Here is a 14,627-nt window from a genome sequence, read left to right on the forward strand (position 1 = left end):
TCTCGTTTGCAGCCGCAATAGTTGCAATAGTACAAGTGGTCCTAAAATGTTCAAGTTAATACCCTTCCCGTTCCTAAAATATTGCAGACATGCCCTTTTGATAACTTGGATAAAGGTGTTTTCTTTTGATTTAGCTCAACATACCTCTTAGTATCTCCTGAAATTTTGCCTCAATTCCCTTACACACTCAGGATCAGACATTCTCCTATTTCCCATTGATAAGATCTGCAGGTAAAAATGAACAAATTAAAAACAATTACCTTGCCCTGGGGGATGCGAGGGAATGGTATCCTCGGAAGTATAGCTATTCGACTTTGTGACTATTTTGAATAAAATAGCTTTTAAGATCTCTATATCAGTGTCAAAGGGACAAAAGGGGGGCGGTAGGTGGGGGGCTGCTCAACATAAAATTTTTAGCTGAGAGGTAGACACACTTAACGTTATTTGGAATGAACTTATGCAGAAGTTTGTAATCTGCCTGATTTGATATCCAAAGATGACTTCTGGCTCATCCAATACTACCCAGTCCAACTCCACTTCTGACTCCTATTGACTTTCATTACGAAAGAACTTGAATCTATTTGAAATTTAGTCACGACAGAGCTACAGTAAAGGAGAATCCGAATTCTCGACACTGGCTCTGGTTGTCCAACGTGCTAGCAGCCTTATAAATTCCAAAAGTCAGAGATCCCTCGGAGTTTGAAACTTAAGCTTTCAGCGCATAGACTGAGAATGTTAATACTTCCTTGACTGTGTGAACCTGCCTAACGAGTTTCAAGGGAAAGTAGGCACTTTCGATTATATGTTCTCTTTCCTAGTAAGTTTACTATATAAGTTATCACCATCAATCTTAGGTGATATGCTTGGCTTCAACCCGTTTACTCGGCAGCTTCAGTGCCTTGTACCTAGGCCAAGCTGCATCTTGTTAGTTTGTGTGGATCCATAGGTTGGTTGCCCATTAGCTAAGTTCAAGAGTCTGAACCCCCTCCCTTTTCCAGCGCCTATCGATTCCGAAATCACGTCGAAAAACTTAATCTTGAATCCCAGCCTCTCTAACCTTCCTCAATTGGAGGAATAGATAAGCGTGCAGTATAGGTGACATGGGCTTGTCACAGAAACCTTGTCATTCAGGCAGAGTTGTTCCTAGGGTCGGTGGTGCTCGGGAAAAAATTAATTCCAGCGTCGCCCTTCCGACTCAAATATAAGCGGAAAAGCCGAATCGAAGTAAAAAATGGGATCAAAGTGGAGAATTCTCTAGATGTGGTGCACCCCCTTAACCAGCCTTGGCACCCGGGCAACTATCCCGGTTGCCCGCCCTTTCCCCTAGGAACTGCTTCGCGTACAGGAGGCATATTATTAACGCGTTATAAAAAAGTTTAACTTTGTTGCAAAGACACTTCTTACCTCATATTTAAGAAAGTTCCATTTTATGCCGTAAAGCAAAATAAACAAACTAAACCAAGCGTTGATATTCAAGGCATTGTTAAGCGAAACACCAATTTGTGAATAAAGTGCAGAAGGTATGGGGGGTGTAGAAGGCCGCAATTGTTTTTTCAAACAAAGTATTAAGCGATATTAAAACTTAAAACGAATAGAGCCCACTGTTTGATAGAGCACTTGCAAGCTCATCCACTCACTCTCAAACCTTAGGTTTTTACTTTATCTCAATTTATCCCGAATGAATGCCCTTACACAAAGGTAATGGGATAGAAATGTAAGGCTATTTTTTCTCACACTACTTCTAGACTGACATATTTATTCATTTTAATTAAATAAAACGATTTTATGTTCAAAATTTTGGATAGAGAATTGGCGAATAAAACACTTGTAACCACCAACTGACTATATTTTTTACCCTTTAAGGGCTGTCTTGTGAGCAGTAGACCTAGTAAGAAGTGTAAAAAGCAAGGAGCTGGTTTGCAGTTGCACTCCTAATGTATATTTGTCTGTTTCAAGCTCTAATCTCAATACTTAGTTTCATTGGAAAAACTAAGAAAAGGGCGTTTCTCTTTCATTCGTTACCCTTTTAGTTTTGGCTTTTTATGCTTGTTTTTTCTTATGTACAGTTTAGATGTTTTATTCCCTTCTATTTAAGTTACATTTCTTTTGTATTATATTGTCTTGTCTGCGTGTGTGTGAGACAGAGAAAGAGAGATAGAGATAGAGAGAGAAAAGAGAGAGAGAAAAAAAAGAGAGAAGGAGAGAGAAAGAGAGTGAGAGAGCTATATTCACTACAGCTGGACATGTTTGTCCGTCTGTCGGTCTTTCTGTCTGTTGGTTCGGTTTTGCTAGTTCGGGCACTTCCAGATAAATTAGGACGATGAAAGTTGGCAGGCGTATCAGGGACCAGACCAGATTAAATTAGAAATAGTCTCTTCCCCGATTCAGCCATCTGGGGAGGTGGGGAGCGAGCGAACGAGATAGTTGAGAAGAATTTATTTTCCGGTACAACAAATAATTGTTGTTCTTAAGTGTGAATTAAAATGGTCTAGGGGTATGATTCTCGCTTAGAATGCGAGAGGTCTCAGGTTCGAATCCCGGACCACTCCTGTTGAAGATCCGAAACTAGATACGTGATCAATATAGCGATCGCTGAAAGTTGGCAGGCGTATCAGGGACCCGACCAGATTAAATCGGAAATAGTCGCTTCCTCGATTCGACCATCAAGGGGGGAGTGGAAGGACGGTAAATTTGGGAAAACTAGAAAAAATGTGGGATTTTTAACTTACGAACGGGTTATCGGATCTTAATGAAATGTGATATTTCGAAGGATCTCGTGTCTCAAAGCTCTTATTTAAAATCCTGACCGGATCCGGTAACATTGGGGGGAGTTGGAGCTGGAAACTGGAAATCTTGAAAAACGCTTAGAGTGGAGAGATCGGGATGAAACTTGGTGGGACAAACGTTACAATACCGAACAATAAGAGACTACAGGAACACTGTATTTGTGTGTTTATCTTTGTAATAATTGCCAATAAACAAAAAACAGTAAAATCGATAACTCTAGTATCGAGTCTAATTTTTGGTTCCGACCTCGTCAGAAGTTTCATATGAGCTCTTGTTCATCTTTGGCATGCTTCAGTTAGAAAAAAGTGAAACATAGATCCGTCCGCTAATATCAAAGACCATATGTTATCCCAACCTAAATATTGGTATTAAAAAAGAAGATAGAAAAATATATCTGGCATAATTTGGATTATCCGTCTATACAGTGTTTCACAATATTTTGAGATCAAAACTTCCTCGTTTCTGTAACCTTACCTTAAGTGAATCTGAGTCAAAATATGTTCCTCTGCCTCTGTTTTATTCGTGCCACCATGCCAGTGGTTAATAGCAGAAAAATTGATTTTGAGTACAATCTCCTACTAAGCAGCTCAGAGAAAGCAAAGGGGCTTGGAAGTCAATTGAAATAGCATGATTTGGGCCTTACGGAATTCTAAGGTGTGTGAATACGAGTAATAAAAAATGATTTTTTTTCATCTTAATCTAATCCTCAGTCTAGTTGTCTTTTAGATGAGTTTACAGGAAGAAAGAGTAAATTATGTTTTGGGTTTTTTTAGGGAGCGATTCTTATCATGCCAACAGCAAGAGTGTTCTGATATCTATATATACCATGCCAAGCAAATTGGGAATGGCGTTTATGTTTTAAACATAACCTTCAGCGGCCTTGAACATATCCATATGAGGTACACTATTGAGAAAATTGCTTTTCAGGTAATTTTCTGTGTAACATATATTTATTGTTTTAGAGAATATTTTGATGTATTTTTGTATTTTTTCTGAAAAACGGCTTTTTTTTCTGTTAAAAAATTGGCGTCCTTGGATTTTCTGGCCTAAAAAACTGACCCAGATTGGTCACGAATTTGAGAAAATTCGTTAAAAAGCTTAATTTTGGATATAAATTAATGAGTGACGTCATGTTTTTGTGCAAATTTCAAGAAAATAAATATGTTATTTTTGTCTCAAGAGTGGTTGTATCATTTTTAGTGTCTATGACGCATATAAAATTACACAAGAAACGTAACTAACTAGAAAATACCAGGCCAATGTGTCTATTTGCGAAAGGCTTTTTCAGCAGTTTCATAATACCTGGAAGACAAAACGTAAATTAACAATCGCCTAAGATTAACGAACTGAACAATCAAATGAGACGAGATCACGAGGACAACCTGAGAAATATAATGCAGGGATAAAAATGAAAAACATTCCGAGCCAATCCGAGCAGCTTTGGTAAAGGGGACTGAAAAAATGTCTGAAGTAATGATGAACAAAAATAAATAACAAAGAAATATGTTGTTAGAACACTTGTGAATACGACAATTTCAACGAGTCAATAACGAAATTCAAGAACAAAGAAATGTGCGGTGTAAAGATGAGTGGCAGTGGAAATTACAACGAGTCAAAAACAAGAATGGAGCACAAGAAAATATGCGGTTACCAGACATGTGACAACGATCAGAACAAATCAAAAATTAAAATTTAGAGCAAAGAAATATGTGGTTAGAACATATGTTACAGTGAGGACAAAGAAATATGCGGTTAGAGGATGAAGTGGCAGCGAGAATTACAAGCGACAGCGAGAATCAGAACGTGTCAAAATGAAAGTGAAGACTAAAGAATTGGGTGGTTAGCAGACTCGTGAAAGCGAGTATCAGAAGGTGTCATAAATGAAAGTGAAGAACAAAGAATTGTGCGGTTTGAAGACGAGCGACAGCAAGAATCAGAACGTGCCAAAAATAAAAGTGAAGAAAAAGAATTATGCAGTTAAAAGACATGGGAAAGCAAGTATCAGAACATGTCAAAAATAAAAGTGAAGAATAAAGAACTGTATGGTTAGAAGATAAGCTGAAGTGAGAATCAGAACGAGTCAGAAATGAAAGTGAAGGAGAAAGAAATATTACGTTAGAAGAACAATGCCATTGCAATTTTCGACGCCAACAAACTGCGGCACAAAACCCAGTACAAATCTACAAAGATGCCGTGAACTATGCAAGTGTTAGTTACAAATCATTGGTATCTTTCAACGTTGTATGTATTCACTTTGGAGCCCTCTGTTTTCCCGAGGAGAGAGCAGCAAACAAAGCTAATTCATCAGGAGATTGCTGCTGGCATGGTTGAAATACGTTACCACCCCTATAATTTACAAATGAATGACCCTTACGGTCGATTATTTCATGTGTAAGTTAAAAGAGAAAAATTATGTTTTGAAGTTTTAGCGTGAATTTGTTATTGTTTAACCCTCCTCCACTGGCTGTTCCCAGTGCCCAGATTGTTCATCAGAAAACCGAAAATAGGAAATTGACTGTTGTAGTTTTCTTACTTGAATCCAAGCTAGCTCCAAGTTATTACACGCATATACAATAAATCAACCATTCTGCCTAATAGCTATTACAGCAAATGAAATTATTCATCTCAAAGCCCTAACGTCTTCCAAGTGCTTGAATCGTTCCATGTATTTCGCAAAAAAAAAGAAAAAAAAAATAACAATGATGCTTTTTGGAAAATTGAGAAAGTACCCAAAAGTTGGAATTTGCGTAGGGACTTCTGACAAAACAATAATCCGCCTTACTGGGTGACATTTTGAGCGTGTGACTGGCAAACCAAAATTTAGAACCCTTAAAAGTAAGCTTGAGGTCACAAATTTTTAATATAATTTGCCTTGATTTTTTTTTTTTTTTCATGGTAATCAGTTTTTGTTTTTTGTAAATAGAAACTTCCAATTATGTTAAATTGCAACGTAGATTGGTCAGTTAAAAATCTGGCATCGACCCCTTCGTTGGAAGCTTTCTCGTTCTTACAGTATTTTGTCTTAAATTTTTACGAACTTTTTTTTTAGTTCGTGACGTACAACAGTGATTTCTCGACAATCGAACTTTGGATGCGCATGCTGTTTGTGTTTGCTACTTTGATTGTTTCGGTAAGTTCAATTTTGTAAGCTACTGAAATGAGTTAATAGAAATTTGGTCTGTACCTGATAATTTCTTTTGAAGGAAAGTCGAATTTGCTATTTTAGGGGTAATTTCTGTTTATTGGGGCTTCTAGAGGAACATTAGGGTAGACATATGTCGTCTTGCTTTTAATTTTCCTCTTTAATTTTGGTTTTGTATGACCTTGATTCCCTAAATCATGAGGATTTCATTCCAGGACTTTTTCCCCGGTCCTAAATGTAATCTGGGGTAAGCATGTGAATTTGGGGAACAACAACCACATGACGGGTAGCAAGCCAATTGACCAACCTCTTTTTAAAGTGTAATTCAGACTGGCTTAGGCGGTGACGTTATTTACTGATCCTAATAGTCGTCTTTACTAACACCTCTTATGCTTGTTTTTTGCTGTTTATTCAAAAAATGCTTGCATTTGAATTGTCGGACTTCGGACTTCACTTTCCAGTTCGTGATTTTAGGCATTAAGTTGGAACTTGCAATTATCAAATATTGACTTTTTTGCTCAATTCAATTCAATCATATATATTAATAAAACACATAATTACATGTACATAATCTGCCAGGAAAGCACAAAAGTGCTTGACTAGGGCAGAAACTTAACTAAAAAATAATTAAAAATCAACTAACAGAAACAACGAACAACTGGATTTATCAAAAAAAGAAAAAAAAGAGAAAAAAGGGGGGTGACGAAGAGAAAGAAAAGAAAAAAACCAAAAGAAAAGAAAAGAAAGACCGAAAAGAGGACCGAAATACAGAAACAGTATTTCTGTAACGACCCTTCACTGCTCGCTTGAAGGTAATAAGGTTATTTGAGTTCTGGATTTCCAAGGGGATTGAATTCCAGATAGCTGGTACAAAAAATCTAATTAAAAAAAAAAAAAAAACTCTTTTTGTTGACGGTGTCTCGTAGACAATGTCCCATGAATTTCGTGTTTCGTAAGTATGCAAATCTTGATTTAAAGTGAATAAATTTTCAAATGACGATGGAAGGAGGTTGTTAAAATATTTAAAACAAAAAGTTGCAATGTGAAAATCCCTAGTCTTTGACACATCAAATATTTTAGTAAGTTTGAAATGGAGGTTCATGTTATCTGAATGCTGAAGAGATGATATAATTTCAATGGCCTTATTTGGATGGTTCGGATTCTTTTATAACGTGAGATGAAGTTACTTCCCCATATAGAGCATCCATAAGACAAATGGGGATGAAAAATAGAATAAAAAATCATTTGCAGGATTTTTTTAGGGAAAAGGAATTTAAGACGGCGGATAACTCAAAGGGACCTTGAAAGTTTGTTACCAATCAATTTAGCATGTTCATTCCACGAAATATTCTCATCAATAATAAATCCAAGATATCTACAGGTTTTTACTCTATTTATAATATTTTTACAATTAAATTGAGGTCTGTTTGGACTGATCTGATTCTAGAAAGAGAGAGAGAGAGAGAGAGATCGATTGGTTCGTACTTTAAGGGGGGTACAAGTTTATTTTGTAACCGAGTTCGGCTATTGGGAGGGGCTGGTTCGGGTAGTCGTGATCGGTGGCTCTTATTGGCTAGGATGAATTTTCCAAATTGGTGAATAAGGTGTTCAAGCCGGACTTTAAGTGGAGATTAATTTACTTTAGCGAGGGCTTGATCATAGGGTATGCCATGGTCTCGGAGTATAATCCTTGTTGCTCTTTTCTGGACGCACTCTATGTCGCGTAATAGGTACGCTGTGTGGATAGCAGATGGACCCCACACCGGGCACGCGTACTCGAGCAACGGGCGAACATAACACGTGTAGACATGGAGAAGACTTTCAGTATCACACCCAAAACGCCTCATTTTGGTAAGTGTCTAAAGGCTTGCATTAGCCTTGTGGACGGTTAAATTAATATGGGCACTGAAACTACAGTCACTAGTAAAAGTTACTCCTAAGATTTTTATTTTGTTCACAATAGGGAAAGGGACTAGAGGCATATCTATATTCCGCTTCAGAGGGTTGAAACGAATTATCTTCGACTTGGCTACGTTAATAAATAAAATATAATTTGTTTTACCATAATTTAGTGTCAAATACTGTGAATCAGCCCACGATATAAATTCAGTCAGAGCAATTTCCATTTTTTTAAATAAAGAGGATAGATTTTCACATGCAACAAAAAGAAGTGTGTCATCTGCAAATATTATGATATTAGCTTCAGATAAATAATATTTTAAATAGTCAATATAAATGAGAAAAAGCAGTGGTCCCATTATTGAACCTTGTGGCACTCCAAACGGTAAAAGATGGCACTCTGATCTTGCATTTGCATTTTGTACAACTTGAGCTCTATTAATAAGATACGAACGAAACCATTTTAAAGCCACATTACGTACACCAAATGATTCAAGAATTTGGAGTAGTTTATCATGATCAACTGTGTCAAATGCCTTTTTAATATCTAAAAGTAAAGCTGCGGGTATTAGGCCTTTATCAAATGCATCATTCACCCACTCGACCAATTTAAGAATTGCAAGGTCCGTAGAAAGTCCTTTGCGAAAGCCAAATTGGGTATCACATAGAAGATTCTGCTCCTGGAGATAATCATACATTCTTTTATGGACTACTTTCTCATAAATCTTCGAAAAAAAAGAAGGTAAAATAGAAATGGGTGGTAATTACTCGGTTCATTTTTGTACTTCCCTTTGTGAAGGGGTAGCACTCTGGCTAATTTAAGTCTTTATGGAAAAGTTCCCTCTTCAAGTGATAAATTGATCAGATGAGTCGAAATAGGAATAACAATTGTTTTTTGTTGCTTTAACAGCTTTTAACGATACTTCATCTACTCCACAGGATTGTGATTTCATACTCATAATTATTTCATTTATTTCATTTTCATCACAATTTGTAAAAAGGAATTCAGAAGTAACATGACGAGGTTTAAGTTTGGGGACTGGTGGACTTTTTGATCTTTTAACTGTATCATGGCACAGCTTAGAACCTTCCTCTGAAAAATACTTGCATAAATTTTCCGCAATCTCTTTTGGATCATTCACAATTTTTTCACTGAAATTCATCATTTAAATCTGGTCCTTTTATTTTTTATACCCCAGTGACTCAATGATTTTAATCCAAGTCCGCTTCATGTTTCCATTTATCTGTTCAAACTCTTTTTCGTAATAAGCTCGTTCAGCGTACCGTTTAATTTTATTCAGCCGATTTCTATACTCGTTGAAAGTCAGGAGTTTCTCATTCGTGGGGTCTTTTAAATAATCTTTATACAATCCAGTCGTCATCCATGCTTCTGTTTTACAATTTTTTGCACTTCTTTTGTCGGTTAGTTTTACATCTCCTAAAATGTTGAAGTAAAAGAAGCAAAAATTATAGAAAATATAATCCGTTGAAAATAAAATTCCGTTGCTTGTGCAATACTTTCGTATGTGAAATAGATAGAGATTGTAACAAACTGAAGGACATTAAGCGAATTTTAGATGCGTTGTTAATTATTATCTAGAAAAATTTATTTCATTACTATTGCAATTTTTTTGCTGCATTATAGCGAAAAATTCAGAGATTCTCCGAACAAAGTATACTTTCACTATTTTTTCTTCTTGTGCTTCAAGAAGCAAAATATTTCAAGAATTATTTAGGTTCATGCTTAGTAGTATTTCTAATACATATACAAGGCCAAAATTACAATTTTTTTTAGTCATACGGCACTTTACGACAGTGTTGTCAAGGCGAATTCATAAAAATTATATAAATAAATTTATTGTGTTTTAAATGGAACCTTATGCACCTCTCTATGGTTTTGCAGTAACCTGCTACTTCTCTTTGTCAGCAGACGATTTATAAAAAGTAGTAATGGGGATGGGAGGGGGAATATAGAAGAGGGGAAGTTGTAAACCCAAAGCCTAGGGTTTTCAGCCATAAAGATTATAATAAAGGCCTCTCCATTATTCCTAGCCGTTCCATGCCGAAAATTACACACATGAGTGCACTTTTTGGGTGCCATGGTGCGATTTAAGATGATTTTATCAAGTCTAATTGATAAAAATTGGTTAGATATAAAGAATAACTTTTAAACGACCTTTTAAACAGCTCTATATGGTTCTAGTACCCTGCTAGCCACGGAGAAAAAAATATATAGAAGTAATAGAAAGATAACACTTCACTTGCTACTTACTTGTTCTCCGGGGAGGGGGGGGGGGCTCTAAAATTTCTCCACAATGTTTTCGATAATGGCGATTCCAATGGTGTACTTTCGACTTGGCGTCAATTTTGAGGGTTTCAGGCTCTTCCGAAATTCCTGTAAGTTTGTTTTAGAATATCACTTTACTAATAAGGTAAATCTAAGTATTAATTACCGTTACTACACTATTGATTAATTCGATTCTGCATCTAATGGGACGAAGGTTATTTAGGTGAAACTCTTAGGGAACGTTTCGGCAGGGAGGGGGAGGGTTCAATTAAGCGAAAAAAAATATATGCAGGCAGGTTTTCAAAAGGGCATATAAGCAATATCATAAGGTGAGCAGCGCTATTGTAGAAACTTTTAATGGAGCTCATCCTATTTGAAAAGAAAAGTTCTAGTGGTGTTTTTGAGAATAAAAAGAAACTGGAGGGCAAACAACCCCCTCCCAAGCCCATCAATTCTCCAAACCCATACAATAAAAATTGGAATTGGTCATTTTGTTCAGCATGGTTGAAAGACTTAGAGACTATGTAAACTAAAATGGAATAATTATGGGCATCAAGTCATGGCTAATTGCAGAAAAGCCAGGTTAGGTTCAGAGAGTATGTCAAGATGTTTGGGATGTCGACCTTCCACAGCCCTCAGAGCAATGGGGCTGTTAATGGGCCTCAAAGCAATGCCCATTGGTTAAATATATATATATATATATATATATATATATATATATATATATATATATATATATATATATATATATATATTTAAATACTATATATATATACCCATTGTTTACATACTTTATATATAGTCTTTTTTATTTGGAAAGAGGGTCTTTTGGGTCTTTAGAACACCAAAGGTCAAATGTGCCCTCTTTCCTAATAACAAATAGTATATAAAAGCAACGAGAAAATTGCGTTACTTACAGGCCTTACTCCTAGGACTATTGGGGAAACATTTTATGGACACACTAGTTGTCAAAATGAGGAAAACTCAAAAATGATAGAGGGTATTAAGTTGAAACTTTAAGGGAATGATGAGGGGGATGATCAATTGATGAAGGGCATGTTCAAGGGATGTTGAACTGACCAAAAGGCACTATTTGTATTTTGCCACTATTGCTACTATTACGACTGATACGACTACTTCTTCTACCGAGGTTGAGGATATTAAGGTGAAACTTTCAGGGAGCCCTTGTGCGTACAACAACTGCTAACATTGCTGCCACTTCTGCTACTATTACTATTATTACTCAGACTGCTACCACTGAGGCTAAGGATTGGAAGTTGAAACTATCAGGGAATGTTTAGGGAGACGTTGAACTAAACAGAAATACACTCCGTACAAGCAGATTATCAAAAGGGTGTATTAGCAGTATCCCTGGAATTGTCAAGGATATTAAGTTGAAACTTTCAGTATATGTTAAGGGGGATGTTACTACGACTGCTACTGCTGCTACTTCGGTGACTGCTACTAGCACAACTGAAGCTAAGAATATTGCAGTGAAATTTTCAAGGAATGTTGGAGAGAATAATTAACTAAATTGAACCACTAGGTGGGTGCTGGTTCTTAAAAGGTTGTAACAGCTATATCTCAGGAACAGCGTAGAGTATTAAGTTGAAACTTTCAGTGCATGTTAAGTAGGGCAGTGAACCAACCTAAATGTAGAACATGCATACTTCACCAATCACTTCTGCTAATGCTACTATTAAGGATAAGTGATATTTATCCTTTTAGTATTAAGGAGACATTTCCAGATAATCTTAGGGTGTATGTAAAATTAAATTACGATACCATGTTTGTATGCAGGCTGTCAAATGGCCGTATCAGTAGCATATAAAGAACAGCTTTGCATATTAGATTGAAACTTTCAGAAAATGCCGAGGGGTATGTTGAGCTAATAAGAAAACACAGTTTGTATACGTTTATAGTACTGCTTGTACGTCTGTTACTACTCATATTACTATGGATCACGATATTAATGTCGAACTTTCAGGGACTGTTAAAGGGGAATTGGGCTAAATCAAAACATATTTTAAGTGCTTCCAAGTCGTCAAAATAGCATAGATATTATTTTTAGGAATGGTATTTTTTTTAGGAAAAGTTTTATTTTTCAGGAAAACTTGAAAACTTGATTGTTTAAGTTTAGACTAACTTAAACCATATTATATGTGTCCAGCTTTTCAAAAGAATGTGTGGTATTAAAAATTGTTGAAAATTTTTCTTCAGTATATAAATAGTTAGTCAACCTTTGCATTTTTATAGAAGAAAAACTAAAAACATTTAAAATATTCTTTTATTTTCCAATGAAAAAGACTATTTCAGTAAAAAAAAAACGAACAGACATTAATTTAAAAAGTCGTTTTCTAAGAAATAAATTTCCATTAGAATAGTAAAGATCTACATTAAATAAAAAATAGCAGAAATAAAGCCTGATAGTGTTCCTACCATAAAAATACCAAAAAATAACCGTCAATAAATAAATGAAACCCAAAATAAACAGAAATTACAATACATACCAGAGTCAAACTCAACATGAGCAGAAACTAAGATGAGTGAGACTGACCCCCCCCCCCCCCTCCCCCCCTCCCCATTCCTTCTGAAGACCAGAACAGAATTTAGAATATAAAGTTGACTGATTTTTTTTTTTTTAGTTTTTCACTTTTTTAACTTTAATAAATCCAAAATTGTCATGAATTTATGGAATAAATATCAATAGGCTATACTTATATTAATTTATCAATCCACATCATTTTTTTGTTCTGTTCAATAATCTTGGCTGTGACGTGTTTTCCGATATTATAAGAAGACACAGCTCGAAATAAGGATTGTATTCGGGGCAACTTATGTTCTGGTCTTCAAAAGGCTTCGGGGGCCTCCCTCATCATAGTTTCTGCTTGTTATAAGTCAGATTTGGCTAACTATTCAAATTTCTGTTAGTTTTGGGTTTCATTTACTTATTAATGGTTATTTTCTTGCTATTTTCACGCTTGAAAACGTATTCAACTTTGCTTCTGCTAATGTTTGGTTTAATGTAGCACTTTACTTTTCTTTGAGAACTTATTTCGTAGAAACTTTTTTTGAATAAATTCCAGCCAAGACAGATGTTCCTATATAACAAAATTCCGTTAAGAATAAATTATTTGATTTGGATGAAGTAGGAAATTTGTTATTTTAGTGTACCTTTGGTAAGAGGGGATAAACTAAATTGGGCTCATCTATGGTATAGGATAAAAACCAGACAGAAAAGAAAGAATATGCCGTATACCATTGCCAATCTCATTGCGTCCCAGCTCCACACCTCTCCCCTCAACCTAATGGGGTCAAATATAATAATAAACTCTATAAAAAAGTTTGCGAAATGTGTGAATTTTTCTTTAAAAAACATCAGATTTTGCATATAGCCGTAGGCTACACGCAAAATGTTACTGGTTTTGTTGTTTTGAAATTGGCTCATTTTCAATTTAAGCGAACTGTTGGTGGAAAATAAGTACAACAAATAGCATAAACCCACAAGATAAGGACAATTTTATGTATAGTCTAAGGTTACACCTGACCCTGTTCAGGTGGGGAGGCTGATGGAAAAGAGCATAGAATGGGGATTCGAATGATAAGTTTCTTACTCTTCTTTTTTTTGTCCTATCAGCAAAATTAGTCAGAGAGCAAAACTAACCTTACTGTAATTGCTAAGTTTCGCCAGTATTTCGAATGAACTTACTTCTATACATAAATAACATCTCTTGAGCCGTTCATCCTATTCAGTAAAGCAGCCTGCTTAGCTTATTCTATTCCTGATTTTTAATCTTCTGCTTTCATGTGCCTATGCCTGCTTATTTGGAGTATTCAAAGACACAAATTGCTGATCCTGTAGCCAAAATTAGTACATCTATAAAAAATCACGCTTCCATTATGTTTGCAACCAAATGCTCTATTTCTAAATATAAAGACCCTGGAGAGAAAAGTGAGAAAAACTGCGTTTATTTATCAACAAATTAAAATTTGATTTTCCTTGTGATTTGAATTTAACACTTTAGGTCCATTTTCTAATTTTGACAGGTATGGGGCCACTTTTGTTTACTTCTGGCCCAAAATAGTAATGCCTCTGTATTTTGCAAATGAGACCGCTGGACCATGTTTGCCATTCTGATAAAGTACAGAAAATTACTTTTGTTAGCTATTGAGCCAAAGGCTCTGAAGCCTTTTGTCACAATCCATGGCGTGTCTTCGTAGCCTCTCATGAAGCTGGTATGTTTCGAAAAACTAGAGACTTTGGATAAAAATCTACATGAGTACTATCTATCACTTTCTAATTCATTAAAGAAAAACATCAGGTGTATTCTTTGTGTTTAGCAAACGACATTTTTGCGGAATAGTTCATAACCTCTAATGTCAAATAATATTTCTTTCAGGCTTTTTACTTCCACAACGTGAGAAAATATCCCTTTAGTGTATTGACAATAGAACAACGATGGACTTACGCACTTCTCCCATTGCTGCTCTTATATAATAGTACGTTTATTG

General features: G+C 35.7%; 1 protein-coding gene across 1 annotated transcript in view; it reads left to right on the top strand.

Annotated features, from left to right (window-relative positions):
* Positions 1–14,627, top strand: part of LOC136040480 (transmembrane protein 181-like) — a 59,090-nt gene that overhangs the window by 17,145 nt on the left and 27,318 nt on the right. Inside the window, exons 5-7 of the mRNA XM_065724698.1 lie at positions 3,561–3,714; positions 5,837–5,917; positions 14,516–14,615. Of these exons, the coding sequence (XP_065580770.1) occupies positions 3,561–3,714; positions 5,837–5,917; positions 14,516–14,615 (335 nt within the window). The remainder of the gene's footprint in view (positions 1–3,560; positions 3,715–5,836; positions 5,918–14,515; positions 14,616–14,627) is intronic.

This window comes from Artemia franciscana, chromosome 2, assembly GCF_032884065.1.
Source record: "Artemia franciscana chromosome 2, ASM3288406v1, whole genome shotgun sequence".
Taxonomy (NCBI): Eukaryota; Metazoa; Arthropoda; class Branchiopoda; order Anostraca; family Artemiidae; genus Artemia; species Artemia franciscana.